Source organism: Cyanistes caeruleus, chromosome 2 (genome assembly GCF_971803275.1).
Source record: "Cyanistes caeruleus chromosome 2, bCyaCae1.hap1.1, whole genome shotgun sequence".
Classification (NCBI taxonomy): Eukaryota; Metazoa; Chordata; class Aves; order Passeriformes; family Paridae; genus Cyanistes; species Cyanistes caeruleus.
Window position 1 is genome coordinate 82,985,411 of NC_141702.1, and position 17,972 is coordinate 83,003,382.

Sequence of the window (17,972 nt, forward strand, 5' to 3'; positions counted from 1 at the left end):
TTCTGTTTTAAGTCCTATTTCTCTTGTTGTGTTCAGCAACAACTGGGAGAAAGAATGTGTAAAACAAGTGTGGTTTTTCTTGGCAGCTGTCTCTTTTTTGGTGCCTCTAAACTGTACTTTGAGTACTAGACTTTTGTTTTGACTTGATTATCAGAATCTAGTAAAGGGGAATGCGGTGAAGGTGTTTCTTGTGGTGGAGGTATTTGGGGTTGTGTTTTAAGATGTGTTTTAGTACAGGAAGAAAAAACTCTACACTTGGCACTAAAGTCATGGCATAACCCCTTATGCTAGCATTGGGAGTCAAACTTTTGGGAAGCAATTAGTTTTTATTTGGCTCTTCCCATGACTTGTGTTTGCAGCCTAGTGCCTATGAGAAGGTGGACTGGTGCCCTGAGTTTACCATGGAGATCCCAGATGCCCAGGAGCTGAAGGAGTGGATGACTGTGGGGAAGGTAATTTTTTATATCTCTGTACTTATCAGCCTAAGACTAAACAGGAGTACTCAGCCTGGGACAGTTGCCGTGTCAAATAGCTGTAGAATAGCATAGACTGTGAGCAGCCTCTTGAGGTTGCTAGTTTAGCTTCCTGTTTAAAGCAGACTCAGCTAGATCTGATCAGGTTGCTTCAGGTCTTGTTTAATGGAGTTTTGAGTATTTTCAAATATGGAAACTTTACAGCCTGTTTGGACATCTTTTCAGTGTTTGACAACCCAGTTGACAAAAGAAAATTTACTTATGGCTAATTGGCATTTTTTATGTAGCTTTAGTCCATTGTTTCTTGTCATGTCACTGTACATCTCTAGGAGCCTAGCTCAATCTTTTCTGTCTCCTGTTAGGGACTTGTCCCATTGTTAGGTACAGCCACAGGATCTCCCTTTTTGTCTTCTGACTGTTCTCAGCTTTTTCTTGTACATCAGGTGCTTTTTCACCCTTTGTCATTTTGGTGACCCTTTTGCTGCTTTTGTTGTAGTATGTCTGTTCCTGTACTAGAGAGTGCTAAACTGGATACAGTATTTCATATGTGGTCTCAAGATGCCTAACAGGGGAGAAAATTCCTCAGCTTAATTGCCATGCTTTTGCTGAAACAGCCTAGTATGTGATTGGCAGCCTTCATCTGTTATTGGTTCATTATTGGCTGCATTCTGAAATGATGATATCATGCTTGCTAATTGCTCTCTGTGCTCTTGTCCTGTTGCAGCGGAAGTTGATGATTGAAGATGAAACAGAGTTCTGTAATGAAGAGCTTTTACATAGTGTCCTGAAGTGCAAGGTGAGTCCCCTTTTTAGAGAGGAACTAAAATTTGGGGGAAGCAAGTGAAATAAATAATTATAGAGGCTTGAGTAGTTAGGTAATTGACAAGAGCTCAGAATGTCCTTTATCACCTCGATGTCACTGGGATGACCTAGCATCCTGTTTTTTACTATCTGTTCAGCAGCCTGTTTTGAACCTCAGCCTTCTAAGAGATTGTCTTGGTTTAACTCCACCTGGCAACTAAACTCTCTGCAGCTGCTTGCCCACTCCCTCAAGGAGTGGACTGGGGAGAGCATGGTAAAAGTGAAGAAAAATTGTAGGTTGAGATAAAGGCAATTTAATAAGTAAAGCAAAAGCCGCTCAATGGAAGGAAAGCAAAACAAGGAATTCATTCACTACTTGCCGTGGGCAAGCAGGTGTTCAGCCATCTATCTCCAGGAGAGCAGGGCTCCATCACATGCAAGGGTTACTTGGGAAGACAAGAACTATAACTCTGAATGTCCTTGGCTTCCTCCTTCTTCCCCCAGTTTTATATGCTGAGCATGATGGGGTATGGTATGGAAATCTGTTTGGACAGCTGGGGTTATCTGTCCCGCTGTACCTCTTCCAGCCTCCGCAAGAGTGCATTCCCAGCCTATTTGCTGGCAGGGTGGTATTAGAAGCGGAGAAGGACCTCATGCTGTTCAAACACTGCTCAGAAGTAACGAAAACAGCTCTATGTTATCAACACTGTTTCCATCACAAATCCAGAATGTATCTCAGAACTAGCTACTATGAAACAAACTAACCCTACCCCAGCCAAAACCAGTGGGGAGATGATAGAAAGCAGTCACCCCACCTTTAGTCTGACTGAAAGGCTAAAGGCTTGAACGAGCAAAGGAAATGAGCTCCCTTTCTTTTCTTGTCTGTTCAGTCTTCCCTCCTAGATCTTATCATGCCCTTGTATACTGCAGTAGTGTGTGTGTGTGTGTGTATATATGTGAAAGAAATACTGTAGGCTGGGACTGCTTTTGAGGCTCTGGAACTGTCAGTACAGAATTTGTCATTATTATTAAATTTGCTTAAGAGCTGAGGTGGTTTAGAAGAAGAGCAAATATCATTATGAGACAGAAAAACATTTATTGGTGAACCAAATCCTGCATGGATTTTGCTGTCTAAGGAGAGAGAAACAAGGAGATGGGAAATGATGCCTACCTATTCCTTCAGCCTGTGCCAGATCCAGCTGAACTTTGCTTCTGTTTGTGCAGAGTGTATTTGATGAGCTGGATGGAGAAGAAATGCGTAGAGCCCGAACAAGGTCTAACCCCTATGAGATGATCCGCGGAGCTTTCTTTCTCAACAGGTTTGTAGAATGTTTGGTAGTGTAGCCCATTTCCCATGTATGTCCATTTTCAGCTGTGGGAGCCAAGGATGAAACTTCACAATGCCCCATTTATGTGTTCACAGGGCTGCAATGAAGATGGCAAATATGGACCATGTCTTCGACTACATGTTTACAAACCCTAAGGACTACCAAGGGGTGAGTGCCTCTAACTTTCCAGCAGCAGTGCTTTCTCAGAGAATGTGGAAGGTGGGAAGAAAGGAGAATTTTTAGGATACTAGCTGAGAAAACAGGTCCTTGAAAGTTTCCTCTGAGTGGTGTAGTTTATGGTGCATGTGGTTTGACAAATGGGAGCCGTTACAGGTCAGTAGAACTCCCTCAGTTTCCTTTTGCAGGTGCCTTTGATAAAAGAGTATGATGCAGAACTGCTCTACTTTGCTGATGTGTGTGCTGGTCCCGGAGGCTTCTCTGAATATGTCTTGTGGAGGCGGAAGTGGCATGCAAAAGGATTTGGCATGACCTTGAAAGGACCAAATGATTTTAAACTGGAGGACTTCTATTCTGGTTCCAGTGAGCTCTTTGAACCTTATTATGGTATGTAGTGCACCCATGTAGCATATTTTTGCTTATGCTACAGTCTCTGTATTAGTGGCAGGGCTGGTATTGATACCAGCAGGGGGATCTAGGAGAAGCCTAGGGAACTATTTTACAAGGGAGAAGGGGGCTGTCATTGGAGAAAAGGGTTGATATTGGTGAGCTTGCATGTAAAATCATTTTTCTGATAAGTTATTTTCATTTTTTCAAGTCATTTGCATTTATTACCATTCTGGCCTGGGAACATATTTCATTGTAGCAGTTGATACTTGAGTACTTATCTGAACATTATACAGTGCTTAAAGATTGCTTGGCAATGTTTTTCTCACATCACTGATCTCAGCATGAAACACTGTGAATGAGATGACTTACAGAATTGTGTGGTTTGGAAGGCACTTTAAACATCATCTAGCGCCAACCCCCTGCTGTGAACAGGGACACCTTCCATGAGACCAGATTGCTCAAAGCCCCTTCCAGGCTGGCCATGAACAGAGACTGGGCATCCATAACTTGTCTGGGCAATGCATCCCAGTGAGTCATCACTCTCAGTAAAGAATTTCTTGTTAATGTCTATTTTAAACATACCCTCTTTCAGTTTAAAGCCATTATGTATTATTCTATCACTATACTCCCTGATAAAAAGTCCCTTCCCATCTTTCCTGTAGCCCACTTTGAAGAGTGCCTAGGCTCCCTAAAGCCTTCTTTTCTTCAGGCTAAACAGCCTCAGTGTTCTCAGTCTATCCTCATGGGAGGGGTGCTCCAGCCTCCCAAATGTGTCTATTAGCAGAGCTAGAGATAGAAGCCTCATTTGCCTGACTGTCAGCATGTTTCTGTATCAGACCTTCCTAGCTGTGCTCTGATAAGTGATTGTGGGCTCTTAAGGCAAAATAAAACAGATTTGGGCTGGAGGCTGTATCTGAATCATTGTGACTAAATGAGCTACTTAATCCAAGGAGGTTTGTTAACATGTTTTACCTTGCTTTGAGACAAGACTGAACAGGTGTACACAGACAATTGCTGTGTCTCATTTTATGCATTGTAACTTGTTAATCTTGATGATGTGTTTGAGCCCTCTATCTGCCTTGCCTTTAGGACTAGGAGGGTAAATCCAAGGACTGCTAGTATTTGTGTTTCTTATTTCAGACTGAATAAAAGAAACTGGAAGGTGACTGTCTTACAGAGCAGAGGATTTGCATTTCTGTTGTTGTGCCTTGTGTGTTTTTTCTTATCTCCACCACTGACTCTTGTTGACTGCCACTCTTGACACCTGACTATGAGCTCTTAGGGAATGGTTAGTAGCACTTAAGGATTACATCTTAGTTAAAGTGAAGATTCATGGTAAAGGCAGCAAGGTAGATAAACACATTGCTCTACTGGTTACAGTGTTTGGATCTTCATAGTTCACGGCAAACTGGTATTACAGAGAGGAGGAGATTAATAGCCCAATGATTTTGATTAATTTTCTTGATCCCTTTCTGTTATGCTATAAAATCTAGTGAGGTTTGCATAGACTCTCTTCCACTGATGGGAAGGAAGTAGCCTGCCATATTTCTGTTGTGAGGAATGGTAACAAATTCCAGTATAACTTCACTTGTTGACAGGATGGTTGGTGAGGAGTTCAGTTATCAAAACCATGTCATGCATCCTGATCTCTTCTGCTTTCTAGTCCTCCAGTTGAGGTAATAGAATCTGTAGTAGAAGATTGACAGGGACTAATACCATGCAGAAGTTCAGGCTTCCTTAAGGCATAGCTAGTGAGGTGTGGAATACACCTTAGGTCAGCTTTTTAAAACACCTGCTGGGGGAAAATGTAGCTCTCTTTTAAAAGAGACATAAAAAAAAAAACTGTAAGAGTATTTGTGCACAAACCTGCTCTGTCTCTTTCCCTACACTCTTTCTAAATTTCTTCACAATTTTTTGGGGGGTTGCTTTTTTAAAGCCCAGATTACACTGTGTTTGAAAATATACTATTATGTTTCTTTGAATTCTTAGTAGAAGGTTACAAATGTACAATATAAAGAATTTTGCCCTGTCTGTAATAACATGTTTTTAACAGGTGAGTTGTGCAGTGAGGTTGAATTTTACATTTTCAGCAGGTTCAGCTATGTGCCATTCCTGCTTGGATAAGAATATTATGTTGTCGCATAGACTTCATTTGTCTTTTGCTGAGGCTAATGTACATCGTCTTTTGAGCATGGTTATTGCATGGTTTTGTTTCAGCCCAGTCACTCAATATGAATAATTTTTCTGAATTAAAAAGCATCTTTGGTGGTGAGCAAGGGAGTTTGTTAATGTTTATTTGCCTATCAAGGTCTTTGTAATTTCTGACTAAATGGTGATTGAATACAATAAATCATCTGTACATACTGATCTTTTGTTTGTACTTGCAAATGTGTTATTGATTGTCTCCTTTTTTTCCTTAGGAGAGGGTGGGATTGATGGAGACGGAGACATCACTCGATCAGAGAATATTACTGCTTTTCAGAATTTTGTGTTGGACAATACTGATCACAAGGGAGTGCATTTCTTAATGGCTGATGGGGTTGGTTAATTTCTTTTTCTTCCTGCACTAAAAAAATACTGGCAAAACTGACACCTTGTCTGCATACAATAGGGTGTTTGACATGTATCTGTAACTATAATGTGAAATTGTACAAGCCTTGCCATTAAAATTCCTGGTGTTGATTTTTTTATCTTAAAGAAACAGAAATGATCATGATTCCATGATTTAGTTTTCAGAATCCTTTGCCTGACCAACAGATTTGTGGAGATACTAGTCATATGCTATGCACTTTGCAGGGTTTCTCAGTGGAGGGGCAGGAGAATCTGCAAGAAATCCTAAGCAAACAACTCATGCTTTGCCAATTCCTTACAGCACTGTCCATTGTGCGAACAGGTACATTTTGTCCATTAATCTTCCTCCTTCTCTAAGATGTGGGTGGTACTGAGGAAATGTTCTGTATAGTTTTTATTGGTTCCTTGAAGTCTGCTCTGCCATGAGTTGAACAGAATTGAATCTGAACACCTAAGTCCTGGGATGGTTGTCACAAAGCTAAGAGATCTGGTCAGAAAAATAAGCTAATCTATGTCTATTTTGCTTTTAATTAAAAGCATGAGCTAAAATGCATTAATTTAAAGCACTTAATTTGTTAGGTTATGTAGCTGTCTTGGGGTAAGGTCATGCAGTGTGATAACTGGACAGTCTATCTGAGTTTTATGGCACTAGCTAGACCATCTTCCTCAATATCCCAGCTGTTTGGAACAGAGTGGTGTTTATCCAGTTCTTCCTTTCCTCTAGCTTCTGAAGGCTTTTCTCCTCTAAATCTGCCATCTGTGTGATAAGAACACATGATGCCTTACCCTGTCTTAGCTGGACCTCATTATTGCTAAATGATTGTCCTTACACTGTGTCTGATTCTGATGGCTTCTGTCTTCCACTGAGTTTAGTTAGGCATTGGCACTGATTTAGAAGACAAATGGTAACAAAATGATTGTTTTTATCTTGTGCCCTATATTTAGGAGAACCTGAGGCAATGATCTACTAAGGAGTAGTCTCAAATGTGGTGTGATAAAAGGGGCAGCCTTCTTTAAGTCTTTTCTACATGGGTAGATGATAATTCTGTAAAAACACCAGCTTTTTGCTTGGGGAAATCTGAAATCTTGTTTGAAGGAAAGGGGCAACAAAGACTTTTCTCTCTGGATGGCAAGTTGTTCTGTTTAGGTAACATCTATTAGTCTTCTCTAGTCTGAGGTTCCTCGTTGCATATATCAAGGCTCCTCTTCCCTGGAGGATTTGGGATAGCATGCTGCCATGCCGTAGGGCACAGTCTGGGCATGGAAGGGAAGGATGGGGTGGAAATGAAAGGTTTGCTTGTGAGATAGCCTACATAGAGACTAGAATCTTGGCAAGGAAATGCTTTTCTCTCTTTGCTTCAGAGAGTTAGGGAAGATGTTTCTTGCTGGCCTTGCTGCCTTGCTGGCCCACTTCATACTGTGTTCTGGACACTGTTTAATTGCACAAAAACCCTGTTACTAGTTCTGTGGAAAGATTGCGGTGCTCGGTAGCTTCTTGTTTTCTTATAATCTGCTGGCATTGGTGTACTTACTTTTTTTTTCCAGGAGGACATTTTGTCTGCAAAACCTTTGACTTGTTTACACCATTCAGTGTGGGTCTTGTTTATCTGCTGTATTGCTGCTTTGAGAGAGTTTGCATCTTTAAACCTGTGACAAGCCGCCCTGCTAACTCGGAGAGGTGAGATGCTTGAGCATGAGGGTCTACTAAAGAAAACAATTCTCCAAATACAGTGATAGATGGATTTGGGTAATCCTAATGAAAGCTTTGTGACCTGCCTCAATTAGAAGCTGTCTTGGAAGAGGAAACATTTTAGATGTTTGGCAAATTATGGACAAGGTAAAGATGGTGTTTGCAAAATTTTTCTTATGGGAAGGAAACTGGAACTGGATATGTAACAAATCTTGTTTTGCATGGAACAACTATGGTTTCAGTGAAGCCAGAGGATATATGAGAGGTTGGACATGAGCTGGCACTGTGTGCTCAGAGCCCAGAAAGCCAATTGCATCCTGTGCTGCATGCAAAGCAACGTGGCCAGCAGGATGAGGGGAGGGGACTGTGCCCTGCTACTCTGCTCTGGTGAGACCCTACCTGCAGTGCTGCATCCAGCTCTGGGGTCCCAAGCACAAGGACATGGACCTGTTGGAGCAAGTCCAGAGGAGGAACACCAACATGATTTTAATGATGGAGCACATTTCCTATGAGGAAAGGCTGAGAATTTGGATTCTTCAGCCTGGAAAAGAGAACGTTTATGGGTGATCTAATTGGGGCCTTCCAGTACTTGAAGGTACTGGATGATCTTCAACCCAAGCCATTTTATGATTCTGTGATATTACCTGTGTTTTCATTGTACCTGTCAAGTTTAGCAGAATTGATTTACTACCTGAGGGAGATCTGTGGGAGGTTTACATAGGATTGCATTTCCCTGTCTTTCCAGAGCTGAGAAAATGTATGATGACTCAATGATAAGTGAGTTTGCATCTTCTTAAGGATATCCAGGATGAAAGAGTTCCTGAGATTTAGGAAACTATCCTTATAATGGGAGTGTGGCTGGAAAGTTGTCTGTGAAAGGACTGAGCCTACCTGATCTCTCTGCCTTGCTCTGCAGGTATGTGGTATGCAAAGGCCTGAAGTCAGGGATTGAAGATGTGCGGAGTTACCTCTTCACAGTGAACATCAGACTCAACCAGCTGCGCAATTCTGACTTGGATGTGAATCTTATTGTCCCACTGAATGTGATCAAAACCAACCAGGATTTCTACAATTACATTGTCCGATCCAATGAAAAGTGAGTTACTATGGGTGATGAGGGCTGCTGGCTGTAGACAGATTAATTTAGCATGGCTTTCAGGTGTAACTTCCTGTACTCGTGGAGGTACTTATTGATGCTGCCATACTGCTCTGCTTTTGCTCTCTTAAGTGGTTGAGCAGAGCAGGGGGACTCTGTGCAAACAGAAATGCTGTATTACTCTTAGTGACCGTTTGGCCACTGAGTACTGTGTAGAAAAGGAAGTACTGCCTTATTTGTTCCAGTGATCTTCCTGTCAGTTTGAATCATGTTGGCTAAGATCCCTCATTGCTCTGTGAATCAGACTAGCTTCCCCCTATTTTCCTGTCACTCTTTCTTGTTTTGAATGGTAGAACAATGTTGGTGGCGATTAATTTGCTCCCTGACTAAAACTTTTCTTCTATTTTAGCCACTGCAGAGTTCAGATAAAGGCACTAGCCAAAATTCGTGCCTTTGTTCAAGACACGTGAGTATATTCTTCTGGCTTTTAGTGAAGACTGAATTAACCTGCTATTAATGAATTGCTTTTCCCTTGTTTAATAAGTTGTTGATTTGAGTTAGTATTTTTCTTGGCCTTTGGAGGCAGGAAAGTGAAAAGTGCTTTTAGGTAGCTCAGTTTGTGTCTCTGCCTGAATTATTTGCAGAGATGTGTGGGTGGCTGGAGAAGTCCTGAAAATTGATGGTCTATTATCACCCTTGTTGAGAAGGCTTCCATGCATTGAATGATTTCCAGTTACCATAAATGAGCCCACTTCTTAGCGGGAATGTAAACAGAAAAGTAACTCGCAGCTGGCGTGTTCAATTCAGCAGTAACCATCCAAATTGAGTGTGGTTCATAGTTGTTCATTTTTCCAGGGGCAATTCAAAACATCTATGTTACAGACCTAGAATTACCTAAAGCTTGACATTAATTTCTTGCATAAAACTAAAGCCATTGCATTGTTTCCCCACAGCTTTTCTGTTCAGGTGTCATTCACCTATGTGAATATGTGTAATATGTGGTAGAAAGTTGAGTGAATATGGTAGTTAGAAATTCTCTTAGAGCTGATTCTAGCTTGACACTGTTTTTTGTATGGCCTTCAACAGGACTTCACTATTATTCTTAAATAGGGCTGTGTACCCAGCTCTTGAAGATTAGCATAAGTTTGTATGAATACATAACTTACTGAAAATATTTATATCCAGTGGTACTTTCATGGAATGAAGAGATAGCTGATAGTCAGTAGTACAGACCATGAAACAAATCTAAATACAGGAACTGGATGGTGGGGAGGGAAGGCAGAATCCTCTTTCATACAACCCTTTGTGGAGCAGTTCATGTTTGTTGTTCCCAAGCCAAATGCTGAAAGTTCCAAATTTTATAAGGCTGGGATATATAATGCTGTAAGATCAAGGAGGTTTCACTGTCTTAGTCTTCTGTCTTTAGGACACTGGTTGAGCCACGGCAGGCTGAAATCCGGAAGGAGTGTCTCCAGCTATGGGGGGTAAGTAAGGTGTCAAGCAGGCAAATTGTGAAGGTGTCCTTGTTGCAGTGAAACAAGAGTGGAGCTGCGGTAAAGACAGGACTTTCTAGACAGAGGTTTAATATCTTGTCTTGTGGGAAAGTCAGAAACTGTTTCAAGCTCTTAAGTAATCAAACAGGATGTCTCTGATATGGTTTAACTGAGCAGGCCTCTGTGCAGTTGAGAATATTTTATTGTACACAGAGTGAACTCAGCACCTGGATCCCAAGCAGCAGAGCTCTCTAAACGGTCTTGTTTTTGTTTGCAGTTTCTGTTTCCTAAGCTTTTGACTGCAGTGGGGCCATAGATATGGCAGTTAGCTTCACAGGCTGATGGTATGTCTTTGATGAAACGGTATTTCATCAAAACATACATGATATCAAAGGTTTAGACTAAATCTTTGTGGAATTGCAGTTGGTTTCTGTGAGGTGTGGTATGCCTACATTAAATCTGCAAAACATGTGAGATACTTTATTTGCCACATGACATCTCTTCTTCATCTCAAATCTCAAGAGCAGGAGTTTCAGGGGCAGGATGTTCTGTCATATCTTGAAACCAGAAATGATCCTCTGAATGTGCCAAAGAATAACATGAATTTGTTTTCAGATTCCTGATCAGGCTCGTATTGCTCCTTCATCTTCAGATCCCAAGTCCAAGTTCTTCGAGCTGATTCAGGTGAGACGTTGACTAGAGTCCTTTCATACAAATATAACTTTTTCTTATTGGAATTAGGAGATGAAGAAGCTAACCCGGGTTATTGTTTCATGTAGAAGTTGTGTTTACCTGTCTGATGATGTATTGTGTCTGTCTTGCCTTTCCCATACTTTCCTCTTTAGGGCACAGACATTGATATCTTCAGTTACAAACCCACTCCTCTGAATTCCAGCACACTGGAGAAAATCCGCCAAGTGTTAGATTACCGGTGTATGGTGTCTGGAAGTGAACAGAAGTTCCTCTTGGGATTAGGGGTAAGTGCTAAGAACAGTCCAGAAGTTTTGCTGATTCATTTTAGTGTACTATTCTGCCTTGCAGTTTCATCCCATCCTTTCCTGTCCCTGAAGGCCCAAAAGAATCCTCATCAGCAGTACTGGAGACTGCTAGTTATTTATGTTTCATTCTCCTGATGTCACTGCTTTTCACACTAATTAACCCTGCTTCTGTAACCTCAGCCTACACAGAGACCTGCACTCCTGCTAGTGTCTCTAATTATCTTCACTGCCCTTTTAAAGGTGTTCTATTTCTGGTTCTTTGTGTGGGTGTAAAAAGTCACTGGTAGATTAGAATAGGTGTTTTTGTTCCTTTGCTGTAGAGGTTAATGTTCTTCCTTAAAACTTATGACAAAGAAACTGCCTGTGACAGCCTAGGACAAAAAGATTCTTGGAGGGTTGCTCTACAGTTAGAGGTCTCTTTTCTACCCCTGCACTCAGAAGGTCTTGGCTGAATCTGATTCTGTCTTTACGTACAGAAATCACAGATCTACACTTGGGGTGGTCGCCAGTCAGACCGCTGGACAAAGCTGGATTTGAAAACTGAGCTGCCACGAGATACTCTTCTCTCTGTGGAGATTGTTCATGAGCTGAAAGGAGAGGTAGGAGCCTACTCTCTTATCTTACCATGTTGCTGTAAATATGAAGAGCCGTTTCACCTAATCTCTGTAAGATACTGCAGAAAAAATGTTCCATCTGTGTCAGGTCCAAGGTTTTTTTTTTGCATACGATCTTTAGAGTAACTATTTTGGATTAAGTTCCTTCTTTCTGTCCAGTGCTAGAAATATGAACTTTCAACATTGTTTTGAAAACACTCTGGACTGATGTGTTGCTTTTCTAAGTAGAGCTGCATATGACATTGCCGCCATGACTTCATGTGTCTGTGGCTCTCTGGGTACATAACTGCTCAGTAGTGACTGCAGGCTATGGGGAGAAGATCCTCATGGTGTATTTAAAGTGTAGGGTGAAAAATCCCAGCTGCCTGGGAGTTTCCCTGTCCTCTAGCACCTTAGACAAGGATACTGTAGTGTGCTGGACTTTGTGATACCTGATAAGGCACAGATAGCTGGTGATGGCAGCCGTGGTCCCACCCTCTCTCCCTCCCCTAAGACAGAAGTGGGTATTTGAAATGCACCAGTTCTTGGAGGATGCCATGTTCTTGTATAATGGGCAGCAGGGAATTTGTGTGTTTCTAGTATCTGGAAAGGTGCCTTCTTGCTAGAAGAGATGTCCTGTCAAAAAACAGGCTATAAATTAAAGCTGAAATATCAGCAGTCTGAATAATAAATCTCTGTATTGCCCTCCTTAGGGGAAAGCCCAGCGAAAAATCAGTGCCATCCACATCCTTGATGTCTTGGTACTGAATGGCAATGATGTTCGAATGCAGCATTTCAACCAGAGGTATGTAGGGGTCTGGAGAAGCTTTTTTCTGTACATATGTAGGAGTGACTGGGAATCGGTGTTTAGACAAAAAAGCATTCAGCTGAAACATTACTATAAAGATGAACTGTGAATGAAGCTGCTGTGAAGTACATATAGGCTTTTCCAACTGTATCTTCTCTGTGTATGAGGGTAGCTGTAGCTTCTTCCTTAGTGTAGGGTGAGCCGGGGGTAAACTGACCATTGTGGGAGTATAAATGAGCTGAGAGAGAAGGAACAAGCCCCTCTGTTTCCTTCCTCAGGGACACAGTGTCCCTCCTAGCCTGATAAATACGTAAGTGTTCAACAGCATGTGGACTTACGGAGTAACTATGGACACTCGTTCCTAATGGATAGCAGGCAGTATCACTGGGCTTTGAATTCAGAGGGTGGGGTGAAAAGAAGTCTTGCTAGACCCATTTGGCTAGCAGTGGAGGGAGTGTGCATGTCCTGAGTTGTCTTATCACCTACTCTGTTGAAGCTGTTACCTACCTGCTGTGTCAAAGGCCTCATTAAATTGCTAGGCTCTGTTTCTATATTCATTCAGGATTCGGCTGGCAGAGAAGTTTGTCAAAGCTGTTTCTAAACCCAGCCGGCCAGATATGAACCCCATCCGGTGAGTGATGCCTCCTTCCCTCAGCCTCACTTGTTTTGCTGTCACTGTGTTGAAACCTGAAAGATTTCAGGCTGAAATTCATGGTTCTGTTATGTTCTTTGGAAAGAGGCTAAAAGCTGTTCGTATATTTAAGGTAAATATTGTTAATGGAGAAGTTGAGCCCTCCTTTCACATGTCAAACAGTCACATTTTCATCACAGGTGGATTGGCTGGTGTTGATTCCAAATGTGTGATTGTAGGTCTAGTACCCAGTGAGCTTAATCATTGCAAAGAATTCTGTCCTTATCTGCCCTGAAGGGTCAGCAGCGGTACAGTGATGCTGACTGTTAGTAAATGCAGGACTGACCAGCATCTATGAGGACAAGGCTTTAGTTACAATCCCCAGGAAAATTCCTGACAAGGGGCTTCAGCTTCAGTTGTCTCCTGGCCTTCCATTTCATTAATTCTACTGCAGCGTAGCATAAGAGCTACCACTGTGAAGGCATCAGATATGTATTATGGACAAAACAGCTTCTCATTCACAAGCTGAAGTGCAGCAATATCATGAAAGAATCTGGAGGAAGGGAAGGAGGATCTTCTCCTCGATGGTTTAATGAAAGGTAATGAGTGGAATCCATGCCTAATGACAAACAGTTGTAATAATTGGAGGAGCCCAAAATGCTGGGGAAGGCTGCAGGTGAAGTGAGAAGGAGAGCTGAGAAAATGGATTGTAGAGGGATCATTTGCTGCTTTCGTGGAAAGGTGTTAAAATGTTGGTGTTGTGCTCTTTGAGGCCTGATGCTTGTAGCCAGTATGTGGGAAATGAGGTGTTGGGGTGTCCAATCAGAGACAGTGCTTTTTTAACTTACTGATTGTTTTTCTGTGTCTCAAAACAACAAAACCAGTTTGATGTAATGACAGAATAAGGACTCAAAATAATCTTTACTGATTTTAAAGAAAGCTCTGTTTATCTCAGGATAACTAACAAGTTTGTTTTATATCTGAGGATAATAATGGTGAAGATCCGGTTGTTTAATTTTACTGTGAGGTCAGTGTGCTGAGGCCAGAACTTGCCTGGGACTGACCTTGGTCAATTTATCTGATGGGAAAACAAAAGCACTTGACTTTTACTGTTTATCACTTTCCTGTATAGTCAACCTGAGGTAAAAATGCACAGGTTCCTTAGCAGCAAGGATATTTATCTGCTGCTTACAGCAATCCAGCCATGAGCATGCATGTGTCAGGTTTTCTCAAGCCAGGAAAAACTAGTCACTTTAGCATAAGATAGAGGAGAAGGATGAACCTCAGCTGAGCCTGACTACCTCATGCTGTATAAAATCAACCATTTGGCTGCTCCCTGTAGCTGGGCAGAAAAAAAGAGAACAGTTTAAACTTTTTTGAAATAATGTTTTTGTCCTTTCTTCCCAGAGTGAAGGAAGTGTACAGATTGGAAGAAATGGACAAGATTTTTGTGAGGTAAGTGATTGGTGCAAATAAAAAGTCAGGGCCCACTGAGATTATCAGTCACTGGTGTGCAGGAGTGGGAGGGATGTTCTGATCTGTGCTAGTGGAGTTATGGAGAAAGAGCTGTTAGACCTCGTGGTGGCTGCTGTTCCTGAGATGCTACTCACTCAGAGCATCATTCTGCTGCATTCTAATGCCACAGATGTGGCCAATGCACTTCATAACAGCTGGAGTAGCAGCAGTGCCTGAGTTTGGTTGCAGAAATATTAGTGGCTTCTTAGTGGCTTGAAAGGACAAGAATTCACACTTGAAATTTGGATTAATTGTGGTTGCTCATCATAGATTTTTTACCACAACACTCAATTTCCAGCCTGATCTAGACAAGTCAGACTGATTTCTCTTGTTCTGTGTGGGAAGGCAAAAACCCCAACTCTTCGGGATGTGATTATTTGATGCAGTCCTGTGCAGTGCTCTCAGTTCTCACTGTGACACTCTGGAGAAGGGATGCAGGTGGTATGATATGGGTACAAGCACAGTAAAGGAAGAAACACTCTACCACTACCTTCTCAACTTCAACTATCACTTGCAACATTATAGGCTGAGGATGGTGTGGTGTGGCTGGACAGTGCCCAGGTGGAAAGGGACCTGAAGATACTGGTTGACAGCCAGCTGAACATGAGCCATCAGTGTTCCCTGGTGGCCAAGAAGGCCAACGGCATCCTGGGCTGTGTCAGGAATAGTGTGGCCAGCAGGAGCAGGAAGGTCATTCTTCCCCTGTACCTGGCACTGGTGAGGCCGCAACTGTGGCAGTGTCTGGGCCCCTCAGACACAGAACTGTGTCCAGTTCTGGGCCCCTCAGTTTAGGAAGGACACTGAGACGTTTGAGTGTGTCCAGAGGAGGGCAACAAGGCTGGTGAGGGGCTTGGAACACAAGCCCTGTGAGGAACAGCTGTGGGAGCTGGGGTTGTTTAGTCTGGAGAAAAGGAGACTCAGAGGTGACCTTATCACTCTCTACAACTTCCTGAAAGGTGGCTGTTGTCAGGTGGGTGTCGGTCTCCTTCACCAGACAGCAACTGACATAATGAGAGGACACAGCCTTAAGATGTACCAAGGAAAATGTAGGTTGGACATTAGGAAAAAGTTCTTCATGGAAAAAATTATAAAATACTGGAATGGTCTGCCTGGGGAGGTGGTGGAGTCACCATCCCTGGATGTGTTTAAAAAAAGACTGGATGTGGCGCTCAGTGTCATGGTTTAGTTGAGGTGTTAGGGCATGGGCTGGACTCGATGATCTTGAAGGTCTCTTGCAACCTGGTCATTCTGTGATTCTCTCAAAATTTAGGTTAGAGATGAAAGTCATCAAGAGTTCAGGGGGAATGCCCCGGCTGTCCTACACTGGCCGAGATGACCGGCATTTTGTGCCCACAGGACTCTACATCGTACGGACTATGAATGGTAGGAAGAGAGAGTCCCCACTCCCTCTCAACTTTTCTTGGTCTCTCCTAGTAAAAAGTATTGACCAGGCTTGCTCATCTTATCTTAACTTGGTGAAAAATTAATGGCAATATTCCAATGTCTAGAGATTAAGTGTTTGCATGTAATGAGGGTAGCTTGGATTTGGATGAGGTTTAATGTGTTAATATAGGTTTTTCTGTTGTTGGTTGATTAGCTATCATGTGGGTAATTTCATTTATTTACATGACTGATTACCTTCTTTTTTCATGAGATAATAATTTATCATCAAGATGTTTTCCAGAATAATAGGACATGGAAATACCCTGTTTTAAATGTAAAGTTCTAAATGCAGGGAGAAGGGATTGTTCTCAGTGAAGAGGGAGGGAGGGAGGATCACAATTATTCTTATAGATTCCTCCTCTCTACTTGCACTGTATGTGTATTTCTTCTGTGATTATTTCCCCCCTTTTATTTTCTACCTGATCCCTGCAACCCTTTTGCTAGATCCCTGGACAATGGCATACAGCAAAAACTTCAAGAAGAAATTCTTCTTCAACAAAATGACCAATGTAGCAACATACAACCTCCTTCCTGAAGCCATTGCACCCTTTCAGTGAGTATGAGCTAGAGGGGAGGCTATGGACAGATGTCTGCAGATGTGTGTGTGCCTGGGTGTTTGGAAGGGAGCTCAACAATGCTGTACCCTTGCAGTGGTTTGCAGTGCAAGTGCAGCTGGTCACCAGCAGGGCGAGCTGCAGGAGCCGGCAATCTTCTCAGGCTTTCAGGAAACTGCTGGTGTGGAATCACGGATTTTGCAATTAATGGCTATGAATAACAAATATCTCACAACTTTGTTCTGCTATCTGCAGCAGACTACAAGTTACTGAACCTCCTACAGGCGGGGAAGTAGAAATTGAGCCCAGCAACTGTAGTTTGTTGCATCTCTGTATTCAACGTGTTTGGTTGGAAGTTGCTGATTTAAAAGTGAATCCAAATTCATTTAGCCCATGCTCTGGAATAATCTGTGGGAAGATGGGAGCTTTTTCTAAAGAGTGTGAGAGAGAAAAACAGTGGCTCTTTGGAAAAGGATGGAGTGGCTTGTCACTGGACAGTCATTAACATTGTGGCTGAAAACCATCTGTATCTACTGAGTACAGGAAAATTAATCCACAGACACCAGAGGTTTATGTCTAAAAGGAGACAGAGAGGAGTCCTTTTTCTTTGTTCGAATAAAAGGAGAGGCCATGGGGCATTCCATTGGGGTCTCAAATTTTTGGAGGGCGCAGCCTCCTTTTTATCCTACTTGAGAGGTACAGACTTCCCAGAATGCCTGATAGCTGAGATCTCCCCCAGTGCATAACCCCCCTCTTAATTCTTAACTCTTGTAGAATTCATGGTGTTTCATCAGTGTTCCTTTCATCCTTCAGTGGTATCCATCCCATTGTTTCTGTTATCTCTCAGTGATAGTTCCATCTTATCAGCAGACCCACAGTTTGTAAAGACAAACCTGTCATTGCTGTCAGTACTAAGCTGACACCAAATCCTGAGTCTGATGCCTCAAGGGTACGGGGTAGAGATGTTCTGCACTACCACTATTACCCAGGACCGTGCCTCTGAGTGAGAACTTGATATGAAATAGCACTACTGATTTTCTCACTTTGAACCTCCTTACCTGTCTTAGAGCAGCACTTCCAAGAATTTTTAATCCTTTCTTCATGTGGTGAATGGCGGAACAGGCTTAAAAGGAGAGGCACATGATGCTTTTCCCCCTCCGTGTGTCAGGATGGGTTCAGTTCTGCCTATGTACTCTAAAATAGGCCAGCATGAACCTACAGGAATGACTGAAGAGGTGGAGGGAGTGGTTGTGTGGGACTCCAGAAGGGATGTATTGTAGTTACTGTGTACTAATATGTCTGTAATTAGCCACTGACATGTGCTCTTGTCACTGTGCTAGTACTGCTTTGCTAGAACAGAAGCACTAAATAAGCTATGAATATTAAGCGTCAGTAATTGTACAAAACTAAA

At 42.3% G+C, this 17,972-nt stretch overlaps 1 protein-coding gene across 2 annotated transcripts in view; it reads left to right on the plus strand.

Annotated features, from left to right (window-relative positions):
- Positions 1-17,972, plus strand: part of CMTR1 (cap methyltransferase 1) — a 35,890-nt gene that overhangs the window by 14,811 nt on the left and 3,107 nt on the right. The window contains exons 5-23 of one of the 2 annotated variants that reach the window (XM_023924415.2): positions 360-452; positions 1,198-1,269; positions 2,499-2,593; positions 2,698-2,770; positions 2,968-3,166; positions 5,590-5,708; positions 5,966-6,062; positions 7,286-7,418; positions 8,347-8,526; positions 8,936-8,992; positions 9,953-10,010; positions 10,635-10,703; positions 10,865-10,996; positions 11,494-11,616; positions 12,324-12,415; positions 12,981-13,049; positions 14,457-14,504; positions 15,835-15,947; positions 16,452-16,560. In XM_023924415.2, the coding sequence (XP_023780183.2) occupies positions 360-452; positions 1,198-1,269; positions 2,499-2,593; positions 2,698-2,770; positions 2,968-3,166; positions 5,590-5,708; positions 5,966-6,062; positions 7,286-7,418; positions 8,347-8,526; positions 8,936-8,992; positions 9,953-10,010; positions 10,635-10,703; positions 10,865-10,996; positions 11,494-11,616; positions 12,324-12,415; positions 12,981-13,049; positions 14,457-14,504; positions 15,835-15,947; positions 16,452-16,560 (1,931 nt within the window). The remainder of the gene's footprint in view (positions 1-359; positions 453-1,197; positions 1,270-2,498; positions 2,594-2,697; positions 2,771-2,967; positions 3,167-5,589; positions 5,709-5,965; positions 6,063-7,285; positions 7,419-8,346; positions 8,527-8,935; positions 8,993-9,952; positions 10,011-10,634; positions 10,704-10,864; positions 10,997-11,493; positions 11,617-12,323; positions 12,416-12,980; positions 13,050-14,456; positions 14,505-15,834; positions 15,948-16,451; positions 16,561-17,972) is intronic. The other variant, XM_023924416.2, reaches the window with a different exon arrangement.